General features: G+C 50.1%; 1 protein-coding gene across 1 annotated transcript in view; it reads left to right on the top strand.

Moving 5' to 3' along the window:
• Positions 1-23,130, top strand: part of FCGB (Fc gamma binding protein) — a 97,340-nt gene that overhangs the window by 5,601 nt on the left and 68,609 nt on the right. The window contains exons 3-6 of the mRNA XM_071086799.1: positions 7,743-8,990; positions 11,200-11,549; positions 18,980-19,550; positions 22,141-22,745. Of these exons, the coding sequence (XP_070942900.1) occupies positions 7,743-8,990; positions 11,200-11,549; positions 18,980-19,550; positions 22,141-22,745 (2,774 nt within the window). The remainder of the gene's footprint in view (positions 1-7,742; positions 8,991-11,199; positions 11,550-18,979; positions 19,551-22,140; positions 22,746-23,130) is intronic.

The following is a 23,130-nucleotide window of genomic DNA, read 5'->3' as shown; positions in this document are numbered from 1 at the left end:
GTGGGGAAAGGATTTAGGATCTATGGGGTCAGCTAGGTTTCCTTTTGTGAGTTTATATAATGGTTTCGTTAAGATTGCAAAACTAGGTATCCAAAGGCGGAAGTACCTAACCATGCCTAGGAAGGAAAGGAGTTGTTTTGTAGAAGGGGTTTGGGTTTGGGAGATTAGCCGTTCATGATCAGCAGGGAGAGCACGTGTGTTTTCATAAAGAATTATGCTGAGATAGGTAACAGATGAGGAAGAAATTTGGGCTTGACTGAAGTAATGGGGGCTGTCTGTGAAGCCTTGCGGCAGTACAGCCCAGGTAATTTGCTGAGCCTGATGGGTGTCAGAGTCAGTCTAAGTGAAAGCGAAGAGAGGCTGGGATGAAGGGTGCAAGGAATAGTAAAGAAAGCATGTTTGAGATCCAGAAGAGAATAATGGGTTATGGAGGGGTTGCGGAGGGAGCTATCGAGGATAGGAGAGTATATGACTTTGGCACCATGGGGTGGATAGGTAAGACAATTTGGTTGATAAGGTACAGATCCTGAACTAACCTGTAAGCCTTGTCTGGTTTTTGGACAGGTAAAATGGGGGAATTGTAAGGAGAGTTTATAGGCTTTAAAAGGCCATGCTGTAACAGGCAAGTGATAACAGGCTTTAATCCTTTTAAAGTGTGCTGTGGGATGGGATATTGGTGTTGAACAGGGTAAGGGTGATTAGCTTTTAATGGGATGGTAAGGGGTGCATCATTTGTCACCAAGGAGGGAGTAGAGGTATCCTATACTTGTGGATTAAGGTGGGGAGATACAAGGAGAGGATGTGAAGGAGGCTTTGAACTGGGGCAAAAGGTGGCAATGAGGTGTGGCTGTAGCCCAGGAATAGTTAGGGAAGCAGATAATTTAGTTAAAATGTCTCAACCTAATAAGGTAACTGGGCAGGTGGGGATAACTAGAAAGGACTGAATAAAAGAACGTTGTCCAAGTTGGCACCAGAGAGGGGGAGTTTTAAGAGGTTTAGAAGCCTGGCCGTCAATACCCACAACAGTTATGGAGGCAAAGGAAACAGGCCCTTGAAAAGAAGGTAATGTGGAGTGGGTAGCCTCTGTATTAATTAAGAAGGGGACAGACTTACCCTCCACTGTAAGAGGTACCAAAAGCATCTGTGATGATCCTGTAGGCTTCCGAGGCAATCGGGCGGTGTCAGTCTTCAGCTGCTAAGCGGAGAAGATCTGAGGAGTCAGTCAGAGCCTTGGGCCAGCTGGACAGCCCAGTTTCCAGTGGGGTCCCGCACAGATGGGACACGGCTTAGGAGGAATCCCGGGCTGCAGACATTCCTTGGCCCAGTGGCCAGATTTCTAGCACTTGAAGCAAGATCCTGGGGGAGGAGGTCCTGAAGGAATGCCTGACCGCTGTGGCTTAGGTGTTTTGAAGTTTTTGTGTGCTGGAGATATGGCTGGGGTTTCTCTCACAGCAGAGGCAAGTAATCGCAACTCTTCTCTACTATTGTACACCTTGAAGGCGAGGTTAATTAAGTCCTGTTGTGGGGTTTGAGGGCCAGAATTTAATTTTTGGAGCTTTTTCTAATGTCAGGAGCTGATTGGGTGATAAAATGCATATTAAGAATAAGGCAGCCTTCTGGCCCCTCTGGGTCGAGGGCGGTAAAGCTGCTAAGCGGGCCATGAATTGGGCTGGGTTCTTTACCTTGGGTAGTTTCTTTAAGTTTGTCATAATTAACAGCTTTGTAAAGCCCTTCAACTGCCTTTTTAAGCCCTTCAACTAGGCAGGAAACCACGTAATCTCGCGTAGCTATACCTGGGGAATTGGCCTGATAGTTCCATTGGGGATCTCCTCGGGGAACTGCTCTAATGCCTTCCTAGAGGTCTGGCTCATGAAGCTGGCAGTTGTCAGCATGAGACTGGGCTAGAGAAAAAGCTCTTTCCGGTTCATCTGGGGAGAGGGTAGAAGTTAGGATGACATTTAAGTCACTCCAGGTTAAACTGTAGGACAGAGTTAGATATCGGAATTCCTGTATATATTTAGTGGGGTCTGATGAGAAAGAGTCTAAACGCTAGCTGATTTGGGAAAGGTCTGATAGAGAAAAAGGCCCTGTACCCTGACTATGCCTTCAGCTCCAGCCACCTCTCTAAGAGGAAATTGTTGGGTAGGTGGAGGAGGGCTAGTCGCTGAACGAAACTTGTAAACCAGACCGGGTGTGAGGAGGGGAGGTGATAGAAAGATTATAGGGTGGGGGAGCAGAGGCTGAGGAAGAATTGGGACCTGACTCGACCTGGCAAGGAGCAGCCTGGAGAAAAGGGGAGAGGTCAGATGAGTCTGTAGAAAAGAAGGATTCAAAGGACTCGGAGCTTGGGGTGGAGACTGAAGGAACAGACAGGAGAGAAAGAAGAAAGAAGAAATATTTGGGACAAGTTGCATTGGGAGCAGAGACTAGGGAGGAACCAATGTGTAAAAGAATGCCTGGACGTCAGGTACTTCAGACCATTTGCCCATTTTTCGACAAAAATTACCTAGATCTCGTAGGATGGAGAAATCAAAAGTGCCGATTTCTGGCCATTTAAAACCATTGTTGAGTTTGTATTGGGGCCAAGCGGTGTTGTAGAAGAAAATAAGACGGTTAGATTTTAGGTCAGGCGAGAGTCGAAGAGGTTTTAAGTTCTTGAGAACACAGGCTAAGGGAGAAGAAGGAGGAATGGAGGGTGGAAGTTTGCCCATAGTGAAGGAGGCAAGTTTAAAGAGAAGGGTAGAGACACGGAGAAGGGGGTGGGGAGCAGCCCTGGGCTGCAACGTGGGTGAGCAGACAAAGCAGGTGTCCCCGCAGTTGACTTGCCACCAAGGGAACGTGGGTAAATGATCAAGGCAGGCATCCCCACGATCAGACACCAATGGAAAGTGGGTGAATAATCAGAGAGGCATCCCCGCAATGATTAAATACAAAGGGAAGGCTGCCTTCCGGAGTCTGTGACCGGCAGTGGAGTTTTGGGGCCACGGATAAAATGTGTCTCCTTTGTCTCTACCAGAAAATGAAAGGAATTGAAATTAAGAGAAGAAAGAGATTGAAGGGTGGCACCAAGATTGAAAGGAGAAAGAGGTTGAGGGATAGTGAGAGAGGCTGGAGAAGAGAGTAAAAAGAGGCCGCTTACCCGATTTAAAATCGGTGAGATGTTCCTTGAAATGGTTGGTCTGAGGACCCGAGGTCGTAGGTGGATCTCTTCACGGAGAGAGGATGAGGACAGCGGACTAGTCTCCCGAAGGAGTCCCGCTGACCGGGGTCTTCAGCACCAAATGTTTCACGTGTCCGTGTGAAGAGACCACCAAACAGGCTTTGTGTGAGCAACAAGGCTGTTTACTTCACCTGGGTGCAGGCGGGCTGAGTCCGAAAAGAGAGTCAGCCTTCACTCTCTATTTCTATGAGTTCATCAGTTAAAATTTTTAAACTCCCATACATGAGTGAGAACATGTGAAATTTGTCTTTCTGCACTGGCTTATTTCCTCCAGTTCCATCCATGTTGTTGCAAATGACAGAATCTCATTCCTTTTTTTTTGGTTTTTTTTTTTTTTTTTTTTTTTTTTTTTTTTGAGACCGAGTCTCACGCTGTCACCCAGGCTGGAGTACAGTGGTGCTTTCTCGGCTCACTGCAACCTCCGCCTCCCAGGTTCAAGCGATTCTCGTGCCTCAGCCTCCCGAGTAGCTGGGATTACAGGTACATGCCACCATTCCTGGCTAATTTTTGTATTTTTAGTAGAGACAGGGTTTCACCATGTTGGCCAGGCTGCTCTCGAACTCCTTACCTCAAGTGATCCACCTGCCTCGGCCTCCCAAAGTGCTGGGATTATAGGTGTGAGCCACTGTGCGGGGTGATCTCATTCTTTTTTTATGGCGGAGTGATTCTCCATTGTTTGTGTGTACTAAATTTCCTTTATCCTTTCATCTGTTGATGGACACTTAGGTTGATTCCATGTCTTGGCTATGATGAATAGTGCTGCAATAAACATGGGAAAGCAGATGTCTCTTGGATCTACTGACTTCCTGTCTTGGAAGGAAAGGAACTGCTGGATCATGCAGTAGTTCTGGTTTTAGTTTTCTGAGAAACCTTCATACTATTATCGATAGTGACTGTAGTGATTTACAGTCCCACCAGCAGTGTAAGAGGGTTCCTTTTCTCCACATGCTTACCAGCATTCATTATTGCCTTTCTTTAGGATAAAAGCCATTTTAACACGAGTGAGATGGTATCTCATTGTAGCTTTAATTTGCATTCCTCTGATGATTAGTGATGTTGAGCATTTTTTGATATACCTGCTGGCCATGTGTATGTCTTCTTTGAGAAATGTCTGTTTAGATCTTTTGCCCATTTTTAAATCAGATTAATTCGGGCGTCGTGGCTCACACCTCTAATCCCATCACTTTGGGAGGCCGAGGCAGATGGATCACTTGAGGTCAGGAGTTTGAGAGCAACCCGGCCAACATGGTGAAACCCTGTCTCTACTAAAAGTACAAAAATTAGCCAGGCATGGTGGCACATGCCTGTAATCCCACCTACTTGGGAGGCTGAGGCAAGAGAATCACTTGAACCCAGGAGGCAGAGGTTGCAGTGAGCTGAGATCGTGCCAGCCTGGGTGACAGAGCAAGACCCCATCTCAGACACACACACACACACACACACACACACCACACACACACACACACACATATCAGATTATTTGATTATTTTCCTATTGTTTGAGCTCCTTTTATATTCTGGTTATTAATCCCTTGTCAGTACCATATAGAAAGGCTACTGATTTTTGTATGTTGATATTGTATCCTGCAAATTTAGTGAATTTATCAGTTCTAATAGCTTTTTGATGGAGTCTTTAGGTTTTTTTTTTTTTTTTTTTTTTTTTTTTTTTTTTTTTTTTGAGACGGAGTCTCGCTGTGTCTCCCAGGCTGGAGTGCAGTGGCGTGATCTCGGCTCACTGCAAGCTCCGCCTCCCGGGTTCACGCCATTCTCCCGCCTCAGCCTCCCAAGTAGCTGAGACTACAGGCGCCCGCCACCACGCCCGGCTGGTTTTTTGTATTTTTAGTAGAGACGGGGTTTCACCATGTTAGCCAGGATAGTCTCGATCTCCTGACCTCGTGATCCACCCGCCTCGGCCTCCCAAAGTGCTGGGATTACAGGCTTGAGCCACCGCGCCCGGCCAGGTTTTTTTTTTAAATATAAGATTATATCATCTGCAAACAAGGATAATTTGACTTCTTTTTTGTTTGTTTTGTTTTTACACTTTGAATGTCTTTATTTCTTTCTCTTGTCTAATTGCTTTAGCTCGATGGGTTGTAAATATTTTCTCCCATTCTGTCCGTTGTGTCTTCACTTTGTGGATTGTTTCCTTTGCTGAGCAGAAGCTTTTTAGGTTGATGTGATCCCATTTGTCCATTTTTCTTTGGTTGCCTGTGCTTTTGATGTATTACTCAATAAATTTTTGCCCAGACCAATGAACTGGAGAGTTTCCCAAATGTCTTCTTGTAGTAGTTTCATAGTCTGAGGTCTTAGATTTAAGTCTTTAATCCATTCTGATTTGATTGTTGTATATGGTGAGAGATAGGGGTCTAGTTTCACTCTTCTGCATATGGATATACAGTTTTCCCAGCACCATTTATTGAAGATAAATCCTCAGCTTCCCGAGTAGCTGGGATTACAGGTACATGCCACCTTTATTTTATTGAAGATAAATGGTGCTGGGAAAACTGGATATCCCACAGTGTATGTTCTTGGGATCTTTGTCAAAAATGAATTCACTGTAGGTGGATAGATTTGTTTCTGTGTTCTATATTCTTTTCCACTGGTCCATGTGTTTGTTCTTATGCCAGTACCACACTGTTTTGGTTACTATAGTTTTGTAGTATAATGTGAAGTCAGGTAATGTGATTCCTCCAGTTTTGTTCTTTATGCTCAGGATGGCGTTGGCTATTCTGGGTATTTCGTGTTTCCACATAAATTTTGGGATTAGTCTTCTAGTTCTGTGAAGAATGTCACTGGTATTTTTATAGGGATTGCACTGAATCTGTAGATTGCTTTGGGTAGTCTGGACATTTTAACAATATTGCACCTTCCAATCCATGAACATGGAATATCTTTCCATTTTTTTTGGTGTGTGTCTTCTTCCATTTCTTTCATTACTGTTGTATAGTTTTCATTGTAGAGATCTTTCATTTCTTTGGTTTATTCCTAGGTGTTTTATTTTATTTGTAGCTATCATAAATGGGATTACTTTCCTTTTTTTTTTTTTTCAGATTGTTTGCTGTTAGCATATAGAAATGCTACTGATTTTTGTATGTTGATTTTGTATCCTGCAAGTTTAGTGAATTTGTTTATCAGTTCTAATAGCTTCTTGATGAATGTGTTTCTCTTTTTCTTTTCTTTTCTTTTTTTTTTTTTTGATACGGAGTTTTGCTCTTGTTGCCCAGGCTGGAGTGCAATGGTGCAATCTCGGCTCACCGCTATCTCCACCTCCCAGGTTCAAGTGATTCTCCTGCCTCAACCTCCTGAGTAGCTGAGATTACAGGTGTCTGCCACCATGCCAGACTAATTTTTTTTTTTTTGTATTTTTAATAGAGACAGGTTTCACCATGTTGGTTAGGATGGTCTCAATCTCTTAACCTCTTGATCTGCCCACCTCGGCCTCCCAAAGTGCTGGGATTATAGGCTTGAGCCACTGTACCTGGACAAGGTTGTTTTTTGTTTTGTTTTGTTTTGTTTTGAGACAGAGTCTTGCTGTGTCATCCAGGCTGGAGTGCGGTGGCATGATCTCGGCTCACCGCCATCTCCGCCTCCCAGGTTCAAGCGATTCTCCTGCCTCAGCCTACCGAGTAGCTGGGACAATAGGCGCGTGCAACTACACCCAGCTAATTTTTGTATTTTTTTAGTAGAGACTGGGTTTCACCATGTTGGCCAGGCTGGTCTTGAACTCCTGACCTCAGGTGATCCGCCCACCTCGGCCTCCTAAAGTGCTGGGATTATAGGCGTGAGCCACCAAGCCCAGCTGTCTTTAGGTTTTTCTAAATATAAGATTATATCATCTGCAAACAAAGATAATTTGACCTCTCTTTTTCCAGTTTGGATACCCTTTATTTTTTTCTATTGTCTAAGAGGTTTAGCTAGGACTAACAATAATATGTTGAAGAACAGTGGTGAAAGTGGACATCCTTGTTGTGTTCCAGATCTTGGAGCAAAGGCTTTCGGTTTTTCCCCATTCAGTATGATACCAGCTGTCGGTCTGTTGTACATGGCTTTCACCATGTTGGGGTGTGTTTCTTCCATATCCACTTTCTTGAGAATTTTTATCATGAAAGGATGTTAAATTTTATCAAATGCTTTTCTGGCTCAATTGAAATGATCATATAGTTTTTGTCCTTTATTCTGTTGATAAGATGTATCACACTGATTGATTTGCATAAGCAACAACCCACTTTAGATGGTGTAGGAGTGCTCCAGTTCCACAGTCGCCCCTCCAGGACTGTTCCACACATTTATATTTCTTGCCTGGCCCCATCAGCATTTGAGTTTGAGGGCCCTGTCTAAGGTGTTTAGATTTTTTAAAAACAAAAGCCAGCAAGGCTTGTAGACGAATGCTGCATGAATCAGAAGAAAGGAAAGCAAAGCGGGAAAGAAAAGCCCAAGTTAATATTTCAACATGTTTCTGGGTGTAGAGCAAAAGGTGAGGAGGATTGGATAAGTGGACTCACAGCTGTATTTTCTCAACCAGGATTGACCCAGGAGGCTTCAGTGGACCTCAAGAACACTGGCAGGAACGAATTCCTCACAGCCTTCCTGCAGAACTATCAGCTGGCCTACAGCAAGGCCTACCCCCGCCTCCTTATCTCCAGTCTGTCAGAGAGCCCTGCTTCTGTCTTCATCCTCAGCCAGGCAGACAAAACCTCACACAACGTCACAGTGAGGCCCGGGGAGTCAGTCATGGTCAACATGAGTGCCAAGGCTGAGATGATAGGCAGCAAGATCTTCCAGCATGCGGTGGTGATCCACTCTGACCATGCTATCTCTGTGCAGGCACTAAATGCCAAGCCCGACACAGCGGAGCTGACACTGCTGCGGCCCATCCAGGCCCTGGGCACCGAGTACTTTGTGCTCACACCCCCCGGCACCTCAGCCAGGAATGTCAAGGAGTTTGCCGTGGTGGCCGGTGCCACAGGTGCCTCGGTCAGCGTCACGCTGAAGGGGTCAGTGACATTCAATGGCAAGTTCTATCCAGCTGGCGATGTCCTAAGTGTGACTCTAGAGCCCTACAATGTGGCCCAGCTACAGAGCTCACTGGATCTCTCGGGGTCAAAGGTCACAGCTAGTAGCCCCGTGGCTGTCCTCTCTGGCCACAGCTGTGCCCAGAAACATACGACCTGTAACCATGTGGTCGAGCAGCTGCTACCCACATCTGCCTGGGGCACCCACTATGTAGTACCCACGCTGGCCTCCCAGTCCCGCTATGATTTGGCCTTTGTCATGGCCAGCCAGACCACAAAGCTGACCTATAACCATGGGGGTATCACTGGCTCCCGTGGGCTCCAGGCAGGTGATGTGGTAGAGTTTGAGGTTCGGCCATCCCGGCCACTCTACCTGTCTGCAAACGTGGGCATCCAGGTCCTGCTGTTTGGCACAGGTGCCATAAGGAATGAAGTGACTTATGACCCCTACCTGGTCCTGATCCCAGATGTGGCGGCCTACTGCCCTGCCTATGTGGTCAAGAGTGTACCAGGCTCTGAGGGCGTGGCCCTGGTGGTGGCACAGACAAAGGCTATCAGCGGGCTGACCATAGATGGGCATGCAGTGGGGGCCAAGCTCACCTGGGCGGCTGTGCCAGGCAGTGAGTTCTCGTATGCTGAAGTGGAGCTCGGCACGGCTGACACGATCCACACGGCCGAGGCCACCACCAACTTCGGGCTGCTCACCTTCGGGCTGGCCAAAGCTACAGGCTACGCAACAGCAGCTGATTGCGGTCGGAGTGAGTGATGGGAAATATCCCCTGGTCCTGTCCACCTGGCGACCGTTTTCCACCCACCTGCTCCTCTGTGGCTTTCGGGATCCTGGTTGTCCTCCCCTCACTTCCCTTCTCCGCAACATCCTTCCATTTTCTGTCCTTAAAAAAATCCCTTAGCTCAGCCAGGCGCCGTGGCTCACACCTGTAATCCCAGCACTTTGGGAGGCCGAGGCGGGCGGATCACGAGGTCAGGAGATCGAGACCATCTTGGCTAACACAGTGAAACCCCTTCTCTACTAAAAATACAAAAAATACAAAAAAATTTGCTGGGCGTGGTAGCAGGCTCCTGTAGTCCCAGCTACTAGAGAGGCTGAGGCAGGAGAATGGCGTGACCCCGGGAGGCGGAGCTTGCAGTGAGCCGAGATTGGGCCACTGCACTCAGCCTGGGAGACAGAGTGAGACTCCCTCTCAAAAAATAAAAATAAATAAATAAATAAATAATCCCTTAGCTTTTTTTGACCCTGGAGGGAAGGTAGGGAAGAGGGGAAAAGGGGGAGAGAAAAACACAAAATAACATTTTAGGCCGGGCGCGGTGGCTCAAGCCTGTAATCCCAGCACTTTGGGAGGCCGAGACGGGCGGATCACGAGGTCAGGAGATCAAGACCATCCTGGCTAACCCGGTGAAACCCCGTCTCTAGTAAAAACTACAAAAAAATAGCCAGGCGAGGTGGCGAGCGTCTGTAGTCCCAGCTACTCGGGAGGCTGAGTCAGGAGAATGGCGTAAAAACCCAGGAGGCGGAGCTTGCAGTGAGCCGAGATCTGGCCACTGCACTCCAGTCTCGGCGACAGAGCGAGACTCCGTCTCAAAAAAAAAAAAAAAAAAAAAAAAAAACATTTTAATGACTGTTTCTGCCTTTTCTTACTTAACTGCCTTCCCTTCTTCTAGGCTGCTCTGTGTTAAACTAGAGAATCAGAAAACCTGGGACTTTCAGAGAGGGCTGAGCAACTCTCTCCCTGTGGGGTTCCAGACCTTGGTTTCCCCACCTTTAAAATGGGCAAAACTGGGCAGTTGTGAGCGAATTGCTCAAGCTTTCCAGGCAAAGTGGACTCCAGGATGCCTCCCTCTGAGGCCTGAGGCAGGCTTCTTCCTTCTTCTTCCCTTCTCCTCCTCCTCCTCCTCCCCTCCTTCTTCTCCTTCTCCTCCACCTCCCCCCTCCTTCTCCTCCTCCTCCCCCTCCTCCTCCTCCCCCTCCTCCTCCTCCCCCTCCTCCTCCCCCTCCCCCTCCTCCTCCTCCCCCTCCTCCTCCTCCCCCTCCTCCTCTCCTCTCCTCCTTCTCCCCTCCTCCCCTCTCCTCCCCTCTCCTCCTCCCTCCTCCTCCCCCTCCTCCTCCCCCTCCTCCTCCCCCTCCTTCTCCCCCCTCCTCCTCCCCCTCCTCCTCCCCCTCCTCCTCCCCCTCCTCCTCCCCCTCCTCCTCCTCTCCTCTCCTCCTCTCCTCTCCTCCTCTCCTCCTTCTCCCCTCTCACCCCCCTCCTCCCCCTCCTCCTCTTCCTCCTCCCCCTCCCCCTCCTCCTCCCCTCTCCCCCCTCCCCCCTCCCCTCTCCCCCCTCCTCCCCCCTCCTCCTCCCCCCTCCTTGCCCCTCCTCCTCCCCCCTCCTTGCCCCTCCTCCTCCCCCCCTCCTTCTCCACCTCCTCCTTCCTCTTCTCCCTCTTCCTTCTCCCCCCTCTCCTCCCCCTCCCCTCTCTTCCTCCCCCTCCCCTTTTCCCCTCCCCCTCTTTTCCCCCTCTCCCCTTCCCCCTCCTCCCTCCCCTTCCCTTCCTCTTCCCTCCTCCTCCTCCTCCTTCTTCTTCTTCCTCCTTCTTTCTTCTTCTTTCTTCTTCTTCTTCCTCTTCTTCTTTCTTCTTCCTTCTTCCTTTTTTTGTGAGACAGAGTCTCCCTCTGTCACCCAGGCTGGAGTGCAGTGGTGCCATCTCAGCTCACTGCAGCCTCTGCCTCCTGGGTTCAAGCGATTCTCCTGCCTCGGCCTCTCAAGTAGCTGGGATTACAGGCATGTGCCACCACGCTCTGCTAATTTTTGTATTTTTAATGGAGATGGGGTTTCACCATGTTGGGCAGGCTGGTCTGGAACCCCTGACCTCAAGTGATCTGCCCGCTTCGGCCTCCCAAAGTGCTGGAATTTCCAACCCCGCAGACACTTCTGATTCTCTCTTTTCACTGTTCCCTACCCTCCCCAGCTGTGGTGTCCCCAGCAAAGTCCTCCTGCGAAGGCGTGCAGTGCGCAGCTGGGCAGCGCTGCCAGGTGGCAGGCGGGAAGGCCAAGTGTGTGGCGGAGTCCACCGCTGTCTGTCGCGCCCAGGGCGACCCCCATTACACCACCTTCGACGGCCGTCGCTACGACATGATGGGCACCTGTTCGTACACGATGGCGGAGCTGTGCGGCGACGACGAGACCCTGCCTGCCTTCAGCGTGGAGGCCAAGAACGAGCACCGGGGCAGCCGCCGCGTCTCCTACGTGGGCCTTGTCACTGTGCACGCCTACAGCCACTCCGTGTCGCTGACCCGCGGGGAAGTTGGCTTCGTCCTAGTGAGTACCCGGAGGCTTCTGGGGGTTAACATCCATGAGCTGCGGGTCCGAAAGCGGAGGCAAAGCCCAACTGGCCAACCTCAACCCAGGGTGCAGAGAAACGGGCCATGGGGTTGGAGGGTGGAGAGGGGGATTTGAAAATCAGTAGCAGGACCTTAGAACCCTGCCCTCCAGTCATCCCACATCTGGAAATTTTAAGGATATTCAGAGACAGGATTCGGGGGAAAAATAACGCCAACATGGTTTATAATAGCATAAAACAAAAGCAAACGAAGAAAAAATTCTGTCCTAGTTAGAAAGGAAATTAAATATCCAACAATGAGGGATTTATATTGACCAAATAACTAAATTTAATGAGCACCTGCTGTGGACCAGATATGTTTCTTAGGAATTTTCTCATCTTAATGCATTTAATGCTCACAAACTCTGTGCAGCAGGCGTTATTATTATGAGCATGTTCAGACTGGGAAACAGGTTGAGATAGGCTAGTGACTTCCCGAGGCCTCAGAGCTAGTAAGAATTGGAGCTAAGGGCACAGGCATGCAGGCTCTGGAGTCCCTGTTCTTAATCTCTCAGCTGTCCTGACTCTGGTAAATGCATTTCTACTCAGTTCATATGAATAACAGCAGCCTAGCACAATTACTTCCTTTTTTCTCGCCGTGTTTTTTTTTTTTTTGTTTTTGTTTTTTGTTTTTTTTTGAGACGGAGTCTCGCTCTGTCGCCCAGGCTGGAGTGCAGTGGCCGGATCTCAGCTCACTGCAAGCTCCGCCTCCCGGGTTTACGCCATTCTCCTGGCTCAGCCTCCCGAGTAGCTGGGACTACAGGCGCCTGCCACCACGCCCGGCTAGTTTTTTGTATTTTGTTTTTAGTAGAGACGGGGTTTCACCGTGTTAGCCAGGATGGTCTCGATCTCCTGACCTCGTGATCCGCCCGTCTCGGCCTCCCAAAGTGCTGGGATTACAGGCTTGAGCCACCGCGCCCGGCCTCGCCATGTTATTATGAAAATGTTAAAATGTCCACAGTTGAAATTCTTTTTTTTTTTTTTTTTGAGACGGAGTCTTGCTCTGTAGCCCGGGCTGGAGTGCAGTGGCCTGATCTCAGCTCACTGCAAGCTCCGCCTCCCGGGTCCACGCCATTCTCCTGCCTCAGCCTCCCGAGTAGCTAGGACTACAGGCGCCTGCCACCTCGCCCAGCTAGTTTTTTTTTTGTATTTTTAGTAGAGACGGGGTTTCACTGTGTTCACCAGGATGGTCTCGATCTCCTGACCTCGTGATCCACCCGTCTCGGCCTCCCAAAGTGCTGGGATTACAGGCTTGAGCCACCGCGCCCGGCCGACACAGTTGAAATTCTTATACGGTGAATGCTCACATGCCAATCACCTAGATTTTTCTTTCTTTCTTCTTTAATTTTTTCTTTTTCTTTCTTTCTTTTTTTTCTTTTTTTTTTTTTTTTTTTTGAGACAGAGTCTTGCTCTGTCACCCAGGATGGAGTGCAGTGTTAGGTTCAGGTTCAAGCGATTCTCCTGCCTCAGCCTCCCAAGTAGCTGGGATGACAGGCATGTGTCACCATGCCCAGCTAATTTTTGTATTTTTGTAGAGAAGGGTTTCACCATGTTGACCAGGCTGATCTGGAACTCCTGGCCTCAACTGACCCACCTGCCTCAGCCTCCCAAAGTGCTGGGATTACAGGTGCCAATCATCTAGATTCTAAACACTGTACTCTTCTTGATTGATCACACACTGATCCATCGGTTCCTCCCTCTGTCCATTCCACAATCTCTCTTATTTTTATGCACTTCAAAGTTCCACACATCAGTACATATCACCCAAAAGACTTCACCATGTCATTAACTAGAATACAATATTTGGCCGGCGTGGTGGCTCAAGCCTGTAATCCCAGCACTTTGGGAGGCCGGAAGACGGGCGGATCACGAGGTCAGGAGATCGAGACCATCCTGGGTAACACAGTGAAACCCCGTCTCTACTAAAAATACAAAAACTTAGCGGGCGAGGTGGCAGGCGCCTGTAGTCCCAGCTACTCGGGAGGCTGAGGCAGGAGAATGGCGTGAACCCGGGAGGCGGAGCTTGCAGTGAGCTGAGATCCGGCCACTGCACTCCAGCCTGGGTGACAGAGCGAGACTCCGTCTCAAAAAAAAAAAAAAAAAAAAGAATACAATATTTTCACACTTCTTTTGGCTGATTTTGGAGATGAAATTTATATATAATAAAAATCACAAATCTTAACTATATAGTTCACCTTTGGCAAATGTGTAACCAAATTGCCCATTAAGATATATAATATTTTCATCACCTGGGGAAATTCCCTCATGTGCCTTACCAAACAGTCCCCAACCTATCCCTAGAGATGATCACAGTTCTGATTTTTTTTTTTTCCAGCATAGATTAGTTTTGCTGTTCAATAACTTCAGGGCTGGGCGCAGTGGCTCATGCCTATAATACCAGCACTTTGGGAGGCCTAGGCAGGTGGATCACTTGAGATCAGGAGTTAGAGACCAACCTTGCCAACATGGCAAAACCCTATCTCTAGTAAGAGTACAAAAATTAGCTGGGAGTGGTGGCACATGCCTGTAATTCCAGCTACTTGGGAAGCTGAGGCAGGAGAATCGCTTGAACCTAGGAGGCGGAGGTTGTAGTGAGCCAAGATTGCGCCACTGCACTCAAGCCTGGGTGACAGAGTGAGACTCTGTCTCAAAAAATATATACATAGAGAGAGAGAGAGAGAAAGAAAGAGAGTATATATTTTTGCATATATATACATATATACACACAAGTATACATATATGTGTGTATATATGTTGTGTTCTCTACTTTGCTTTTTGCACTTAGCAATACATTCTGGAACAGTTTCTCTATCAATGCAGAGGGAGCCTTTTTTGTGGGTTGATTTATTTTTTATTATCTTTTTATTTTTATTTATTTTTTTAAAATTATACTTTAAATTCTAGGGTACATGTGTGCAACGTGCAGGTTTGTTACATATGTATACATGTGCCATGTTGGTGTGCTTTTTTTAACATCTGCACAATTCTTTATATATATATGAACACCATAGTTCATTCAACCAGTCCCCTGTGGATGGACACATTGTTCACTATTACAAACAATACGGCAATGAATATTTTTTAGATATATATATATCAAAAAAAAAAAAAGAAAGTAGGTGTTCTTCAGTCCTGGAAGCGTTGAACGCAAGTTCAAGTGGACTTCAGATCCCTTGAAATTATATACAGAATTTTGTACCTCTCTCTGAAAAACTACTTTGTATTTTATTTTATTTTATTTTTGAGACGGAGTCTCGCTCTGTTGCCCAGGCTGGAGTGCAGTGGCATGATCTCGGCTCACTGCAACCTCCGCCTCCCAGGTTCAAGTGATTCTCCTGCCTCAGCCTCTCAAGTAGCTGGGACTACAGGCACATGCCACCAAGCCTGGCTAATTTTTTTGTATTTTTAGTAAAGCCGGGGTTTCATTGTGTTAGCCAGGATGGTCTTGATCTCCTGACCTTGTGATCTGCCCACCTCGGCCTCCCAAAGTGTTGGGATTACAGGCAGGAGCCACCGCACCCGGCCTTACTTTTTTCTTTGTCAGATCCTCACAGACGTCAGTGACTTGACAAAGCCGTCAGGTGTAGAGCTACTGTCAGAATCATAGTAGGATACTCACAAGACATTGTTAGGAGAGGGGTTAATGAAATAGTGACTTCAGCATGGTCCTTTTTTTTAAGTGTAAATATATCTAAAGGTAGGAAAAAACTCAACAGGATCTATACATTTGTATGTGTGTGCCTACAGGGTGATTTTCCTTTTCTCATTTTTGCTCATGTGCATTTTCTGTTTTCTGTAATGAATGAATATTATTTGTGTCATTTAAAAATGGGAGACCCTATCTCTACCAAAAAAAAAAAATAATAATAACTGGATGTGGTGGTGCCTGTCTGTGGTCCCAGCTACTTGGGAGGCTGAGGCAGGAAGATGGCTTGAGCCCAGGAGGTCGAGGCTGCAGTGAGCTGTGATGCTGCTACTACACTCCAGGCTGGGTGACAGAGCAAAACTGTCTAAAAAAAATGCATAAATAAAAAAATAGAAAAATTAAAATGGAGATCACTGGACTTAGAGGAGAGACAGATTTGAGCAGCCATTCTGGACTGAGAGCTCTGAGCATGGGTCCATGGCTGTCTCCATCACTACAGTGTCTAAAGCACCAGCTGGCACAGAGCAGGCCATGCAGTGGGACTCACAGAGGCTTTGCTGGGAACCGGAATGAGTGAATGCTCTGTCTTCCCTCTGGGCCATTGCTCGTGCTGTCCTCTCTCCTGTGGCTCCTTTTTTCATATTCCATCCTCTTGGCTAAGACTTTCTCCACTTCAAGTCACAGCTCTGGCACAGCTTAGAGAATGTGTAAGGAAAGAGTAAGAAAGCGATGCCCAGGCTGGGTGCGGTGGCTCACACCTATAATCCTAGCACTTTGGGAGGCTGAGGTGGGAGGATTGCTTGAGCCAGGAGCTCCAGACCAGCGTGGACAACATAGTGAGACCCCATCTCTAATTTAAATTTTTTAAAATTAATTAAAAAAATGAAAGCCTGGGCACAGTGGCTCATGCCTGTAATCACAACACTTTGGAAGGCTGAGGGGTGGGGGATTGCAGGGGCAGATCACTTGAGGTCAGGAGTTCAAGACCAGTCTGGCCAACATGGTGAAACCCCATCTCTACTAAAAATACAAAAATTAGTTGGGCGTGGTGGCAGGCATCTGTAATCCCAGGTTGGGGAATCACTTGAACTTGGGAGGCAGAGGTTGCAGTGAGCCAAGATCGTGCCACTGCAGCCCAGCCTTGGTGACAGAGCAAGATTCCATCTCAAAAAAAAAAAAAAAAAAAAAATGCCCCAGGGCACAGAGAGACATAGTTTTTATCTCTTGGTTCTTAGTCAGATTTTAGGCTTCTATAACACCAGAGCCTGGGAGGCTTACAAACAACACAACCTTGTCTCTCACAGTTCTGGAGGCTGGAAGTCCAAGATGAGGTCACCAGCACTGCCAGGTGAGGGTGAGGGTGCTCCTCCAGACTGCAAATGGCCTACTTCTCCCTGTGTCCTCACACAGTGGAAAGAGGACCCGAGAGCTCTCTGAGGCCTCTGTCATAAGGGCACTAATCCCATTCGTGAGGGTGCCACCCTCATGACCTAATCACCTCCCAAAGGCCTCCCCCAACTCTTAATACCATCATGTTGGGTGTTAAGATTTCAACATATGGGCTTTGCAGGAGACACAGATATTGAGTCCATAACACCAAGCCAGATGGACTGGCAAGGATCTCTGTCCACTCAGGACATTTGAATGGGAATATCCTACTCCCTCCCGGTTTTCCTGGCGCTCTCTCTCTTACTGGTCCTTTAAGACTCAGCACAATTATTCTTTCCTCTGGGAAGCCTTCCCTGACCAGCAAGGTTAAATCTGGCCATTTATCTAGGTTTTCACAGTCTCCTATCTCCCCACTATCCCAGCTCTGAACCCTCAGCCTATACCTTCCCTATCCCATCCCTGACCTGTCCGCCTGGGCCTTTCTGATCCTGGCCTTGACTTTTCTACCTGTGCTTCTCCCACCTCTGCCCTGACCCCTCTGAGCTCCCACTGTCTGGTGATGAGTCTTTTTCTCCCAGTGGACTGGGAGACCCATGAGGGTAGGGCCTGGGGCTATCGCTGTTAACTTCGTATTTGCAGGATCTCCTAGCCCAAGACCAGGCACAGAGTGAGTTCCCAGTGAATGTTTATTAAATGCAGCAGTGACTTAATTCGCTTAGTGAGTGCCTGTGATTCCACCAGGCCCTGTTCTATGCATTGGGGATAAAGCAGTGATCAAAGCAGACCCAAACCCCTGTCTTTGTGGAGCTGCCATTCTGATGGAGTGAGACAGATGATAAACATGGTCAATTTGTGAAGTATATTTTAGAAGGCCAGATGCTATAGAAAAAAAAAAGGAAAGCAGGGAAGGAGGTTATGGAGTAGGGAGAGGCTGCCTTTTTTTTTTTTTTTTTTTTTTTTTTTTTTTTGACAGAGTCTCACTCTGTTTGGCATGATCTTGGCTCATTACAGCCTCCACTTCCTGAGTTAAATCAATTCTCTTGCCTCAGCCACCTGAGTAGCTGGGATTACAGGCGTGCCCCACCACACCCAGCTAATTTTTGTACTTTTAGTAGAGACAGGGTTTTGCCATGTTGACCAGGCTGGTCTCGAACTCCTGACATCAAGTGATCCACCCACCTCAGCCTTCCAAAGTGCTGGGATTACAGGCGTGAGTCACTGCACCTGGCCCAAGACTGCCATTTAAAATGGATTGTAGGCTGGGTCCCGTGGGTCATGCCTGTAATTCCAGCACTTTGGAAGGCTGAGGCAGGAGGATTGTTTGAGGCCAGGAGTTGAGACCAGCCTGGGCAACATAGCAACATCTCATCTCTATAACTAACTAACTAACTAACTAACTAAAATAAAATAAAATAATAAAATAGGGCAGTCAGGGAAGGCTTGAGTCAGTGACATTCGAGCAAATACATTTAAAATATATTCTCGAATTTAAAACTGTTAATTAAAAAGTAGACTTTAATGTTGAAAATGCAAACTTGGGGAGGGTAGAAAGATCACACACAAGGTTGTCACTTCACACTTGGAGGGTCACACAGCAGCTGGGCAGAGGCGCACCTCACTTCCCAGACGGTGGGCAGCTGGGCAGAGGCGCACCTCACTTCCCAGACGGTGGGGCGACCAGGAAAAGGCGCTCCTCACTTCCCAGAGAGTGGGGCGGCCGGACAGAGGCACTCCCCACTTCCCAGATGAGGGAGGAGTGGCGGGGGCCAGGCAAAGGCCCTCCTCACTTCCCAGACGGTGCAGTGACCGGGCAGAGGCCCTCCTCACCTCCCAGATGGTGGGGTGGCCGGGCAGAGGCCCTCCTCACCTCCCAGATGGTGGGGTGGCCGGGCAGAGGCCCTCCTCACCTCCCAGATGGTGGGGTGGCCGGGCAGAGGCCCTCCTCACCTCCCAGATGGTGCAGTGACTGGGCAGAGACCCTCCTCACTTCCCAGACGGTGCAGTGACCGGGCAGAGACCCTCCTCACCTCCCAGATGGTTCAGTGACCGGGCAGAGGTGCTGCTTACTTCCCAGACAGTGCAGTGACTGGGCAGAGGGGCACCTCACTGAGCAAATATTTTATAGGAGGTACAGGAGTGAGTCACATGCACGGCTGCAGAAAGAACATTTCAGGCCACAGGTACTGCAAGAGGCAAGGTCTCTGATGGTAGCAGTAGCAGAAAGAATGAGTCTCAGTGCAGCCAGAGCAGGGGAGCAGGTGGGAGGCCCAGAGATGAGGGCTGGAGGCCAGATGGCACAGGGGCCTGACTACCGCCTCCTCACCCACTCTGCAGGTTGACAAACAGCGCTCACGCCTGCCAGTCTCCCTGAGCGAGGGCCGCCTGCGTGTGTACCAGAGCGGACCACGGGCCGTGGTGGAGCTGGTCTTTGGGCTGGTGGTCACTTACGACTGGGACTGCCAGCTGGCACTCAGCCTGCCCGCGCGCTTCCAAGACCAGGTGTGCGGGCTGTGTGGCAACTATAATGGTGACCCAGCAGACGACTTCCTCCTGCCTGACGGGGTTCTGGCTCCTGACCCTGTGGAGTTCGCAAGTAGCTGGAAGCTGGATGATGGGGACTACCTGTGTGAGGATGGCTGCCAGAACAACTGTCCCGCCTGCACCCCAGGCCAGGCCCAACACTATGAGGGCGACAGACTCTGTGGCATGCTGACCAAGCTTGATGGCCCCTTCACTGTCTGCCATGGCACCCTGGACCCCAGGTCCTTCCTGGAGCAGTGTGTATATGACCTGTGTGTGGTCGGTGGGGAGCGGCTCAGCCTGTGCCGTGGCCTCAGCGCCTATGCCCAGGCCTGTCTGGAGCTTGGCATCTCAGTTGGGAACTGGAGACCTCTAGCCAACTGCCGTAAGTGATGCCGTGGGGAGAGCTGGGAGCATACAGTGAGGGGCAGGAGATCCCTAGCATCTGCTCAATATCTGAGAAGTTATTGTGGTTCAGCCTGGTGCTGGGCAATGCCAGGGGCCTAGTGATGGCCAAGACAGCCAGCCACAATGAGCCTAAGGTTGGAGGAGATGTTTCACTAGACATTCATGGTATGGAGGGGTCCAGGCAGGATGGGGAGGCCCACTCGGAGGGGTTGGGGCCAGGATGAGAGAGAGACAGGTGGATGAGTCAGGGCTGGGATTGGGGGGGGACACAGGCAGAGGGGTCAGGGCCAGGATGGAGGAAGTCAGTGGGGGCGATGGGAAACCAGAGGAGGTTCCCGGCCCAGCCTGGGGAGCAGGGGTGGTCAGGGAGGGTTTTCTAGAGAAAGGGATGTCCAATTTGAAACCCGTAAGAAAGTTGCCAAGAGAAAGAGGAGGAAGCGGGCCGGGCGCGGTGGCTCAAGCCTGTAATCCCAGCACTTTGGGAGGCCGAGACGGGCGGATCACGAGGTCAGGAGATCGAGACTATCCTGGCTAACACGGTGAAACCCAGTCTCTACTAAAAAATACAAAAAACTAGCCGGGCGAGGTGGCAGGCACCTGTAGTCCCAGCTACTCGGGAGGCTGAGGCAGGAGAATGGCGTAAACCCAGGAGGCAGAGCTTGCAGTGAGCTGAGATCGCACCACTGTACTCCAGCCTGGGCGACAGAGCGAGACTCCATCTCAAAAAATAAAAAAAATAAAAAAATAAAAGAGGAGGAAGTGAGCTGCAGGCCCAGAGAACAGCATGCTCAAAGGCTTGGCAGGACAGGAATTCGTGTCTGCAGAATCCCGGCACAGACATGTGATGTCTCTTCCTTTGCCTATAGTCCTCCCATGACTCCCATTGCCCTCTAGATGAGGCTCAGGCTCTTTAGCCGGGTGTCCATCTGTTTTATCATTCACTCATTCATTCCACAAGCATTCCTTGAACCCCTGCCTGCCCCCCTGTGCATGCTGATGATATCGAAGGCACAGTGAGGACCAGCATAGATCTGTTCCTGCCCTTGTGAGTGAGGCTCCCAGAGACATGTCCCAGAGGCAGAAAGGACAGGTGGGAGGGAGGAAGAGGCATCCAGGCCCAGGCCCAGAGGGAGGGGAGTAAGTACAGGGGAGACATAGAGGCCACTAGGTGTTTGTCTTGGCTAGTGCTGTCTGTGTCCCCACTGCCCAGTAAGCACCGCCTCCCACCCAACTCCATGCCTGGTGCAAAATGGGAACCAGAGAGTTCATTTATTCTCCCATTCATTTCTGCAGTATTTCCTGAGCACCTGCTGTGCACCAGGCCCTGTCCTTGGTGCTGGGGACTCAACAGTGATTCAGACAGAGCAGGTCCCCACTCCTGTAGAACTTATCTCTTAGAGGGAGGGGATAAACTAGGAAGTATCTTCAGAGAACCAAAGAAACAAGTTCATGCAATGACAGTGACTGTGAGGCTGGTGAAGAGGGTGACCAGGGAAGGCGTTTCTGGACAGATAACATTGGAGCTGAGACCATGGTCAGGCAATGGAGTCAGCTAAGTCCTAACAGTGATGTCCACAGAACGTTTCCCCATAGATCAACTCATTTAATCCCCATAACAACGGTGTGAGGTCTGGACTACATTATCCCATCTTACTGATGGGGAAACTGAGGCACGGGGAGATTGGAGTCAGTGGCTGAGAAGGAGAGATCTGGGATTTGAACCCAGGCCACCTGGGCCCCAGTGGCTTTCTGAGGAAAGGGAAGGCAGAGGGCACAGGCAGTGCAAAGGCCCTGAGGTGGAAGTGTGAGGACCCGGGAGGAGAAGGCAGCTGGGGCTGGGACAGAGTGAGCCCGAGGGAAAGGGAGAGGAGGTGAGGGCTGAGAGATGAGAGGAGCAGATGGCACAGGTCCTCCTGGGGCATGGGAAGGACTCTGGCGTTCCTCTGAGTGAGAGGAAGCCACGGGAGTGCTCTGAGACAGGGAGGGACCTGATCTAACCCAGACGTTCCCAGATCCCTCCGGCTGGTGTGAGGAACAGGCTGGTGGGGCAGGAGGGAGCCCAGGCAGGAGGCTGCTGCGGTGGATAGGACCAGAGGCAGATTCTGTAACTGGGTAGATTTTTTTTTTTTTTTTTTTTTTTTTTTTTTGAGACAAAGTCTTGCTCTGCGCCCAGGCTGGAGTGCAATGGTACGGTCTTGGCTCACTGCAACCTCCGCTTTCCTGGTTCAAGCGATTATCCTGCCTCAGCCTCCCGAGTAGCTCGGATTACAGGCGTGCGCCACCACTCCTGGCCAGTCTGGGTAGATTTTGAATATGGAGCTCACAGGACTTGCTGACAGATTGGTTGTCCAGTAAGCGTTAGGGGGTTGGCGGGGTGGAGATTAACTGCATCGCTAGAGTGTGGCGCAGGAGCACCCAGAAGGATGGCAGTGCCATTATCTGAGATGGCGAGCTCTGAGAGAAAAGCAGGGTTTGGGGAGGGAATTCCTGGGCGCTGTCCCCGACAGGGCGCCCTTCGACGGCCCCTGCTGCGCGGGCCTGATCCACCCTCTCTGATCTCCCCGCAGCCCTGTCCTGCCCCGCCAACAGCCGCTATGAGCTCTGCGGCCCTGCCTGCCCGGCCTCCTGCAACGAGGCTGCGGCGCCGTCCAACTGCTCCGGGCGCCCCTGCGTAGAGGGCTGCGTGTGCCTCCCGGGCTTCGTGGCCAGCGGCGGCACCTGCGTGCCGGCCTCGTCGTGCGGCTGCACCTTCCAGGGTCTCCAGCTCGCTCCGGGCCAGGAGGTGTGGGCGGACGAGTCGTGCCGAAGGCGCTGCACCTGCAACGGCGCCACCCATCAGGTGACCTGCCGCGACACACAGGGCTGCCCGGCGGGTGAGATCTGCAGCGACCAGAACGGCCTCCTGGGCTGCTACCCCAATCGCTTCGGGACCTGTCAGGGGTCCGGGGACCCACACTATGTGAGCTTCGACGGCCGGCGCTTCGACTTCATGGGCACCTGCACGTACCTGCTGGTCGGCTCATGCGGCCAGAACGCAGCACTGCCCGCCTTCCGGGTGCTGGTGGAAAATGAGCATCGGGGGAGCCAGACTGTGAGCTACACGCGCGCCGTGCGGGTGGAGGCCCGCGGGGTGAAGGTGGTGGTGCGCCGGGAGTACCCCGGGCAAGTGCTGGTGAGCGACGCAGCGCCCAGGGCTGGGTGGCCGGTCAGGAAATACCCTCTGAAGACTTGGAGCTCTGGGTGGGTCTGGGGGTGGGGGAGGCCCGTTAGAAGATCTTATTTTTTTTCATTTTCCTTTTTCCTTTTTGTGGAGAACGGAGTCTCACTAAGTTGCCCAGGCTGGTCTCCAACTCCTGGGCTCAAGTGACACTCCCTGCCTCAGCTTCCCGAAGTGCTAGGAAGTGAGCAATGATCGCGCCATTGCACTCTGGCCTGGGTGACAGAGTGAGACCCCTGTCTCTATTTTTAAAAGGAAGCTAGTGACCGGGCACGGTGGCTCACGCCTGTAATCCCAGCACTTTGGGAGGCCAAGGAGGGTGGATCATCTGAGGTTTGAG

The sequence above is a fragment of the Macaca nemestrina genome, chromosome 20 (genome assembly GCF_043159975.1).
Source record: "Macaca nemestrina isolate mMacNem1 chromosome 20, mMacNem.hap1, whole genome shotgun sequence".
Taxonomy (NCBI): Eukaryota; Metazoa; Chordata; class Mammalia; order Primates; family Cercopithecidae; genus Macaca; species Macaca nemestrina.
The sequence above is the reverse complement of the archived record's forward strand: the minus strand, read 5'-3'. Positions and strand labels throughout refer to the sequence as shown.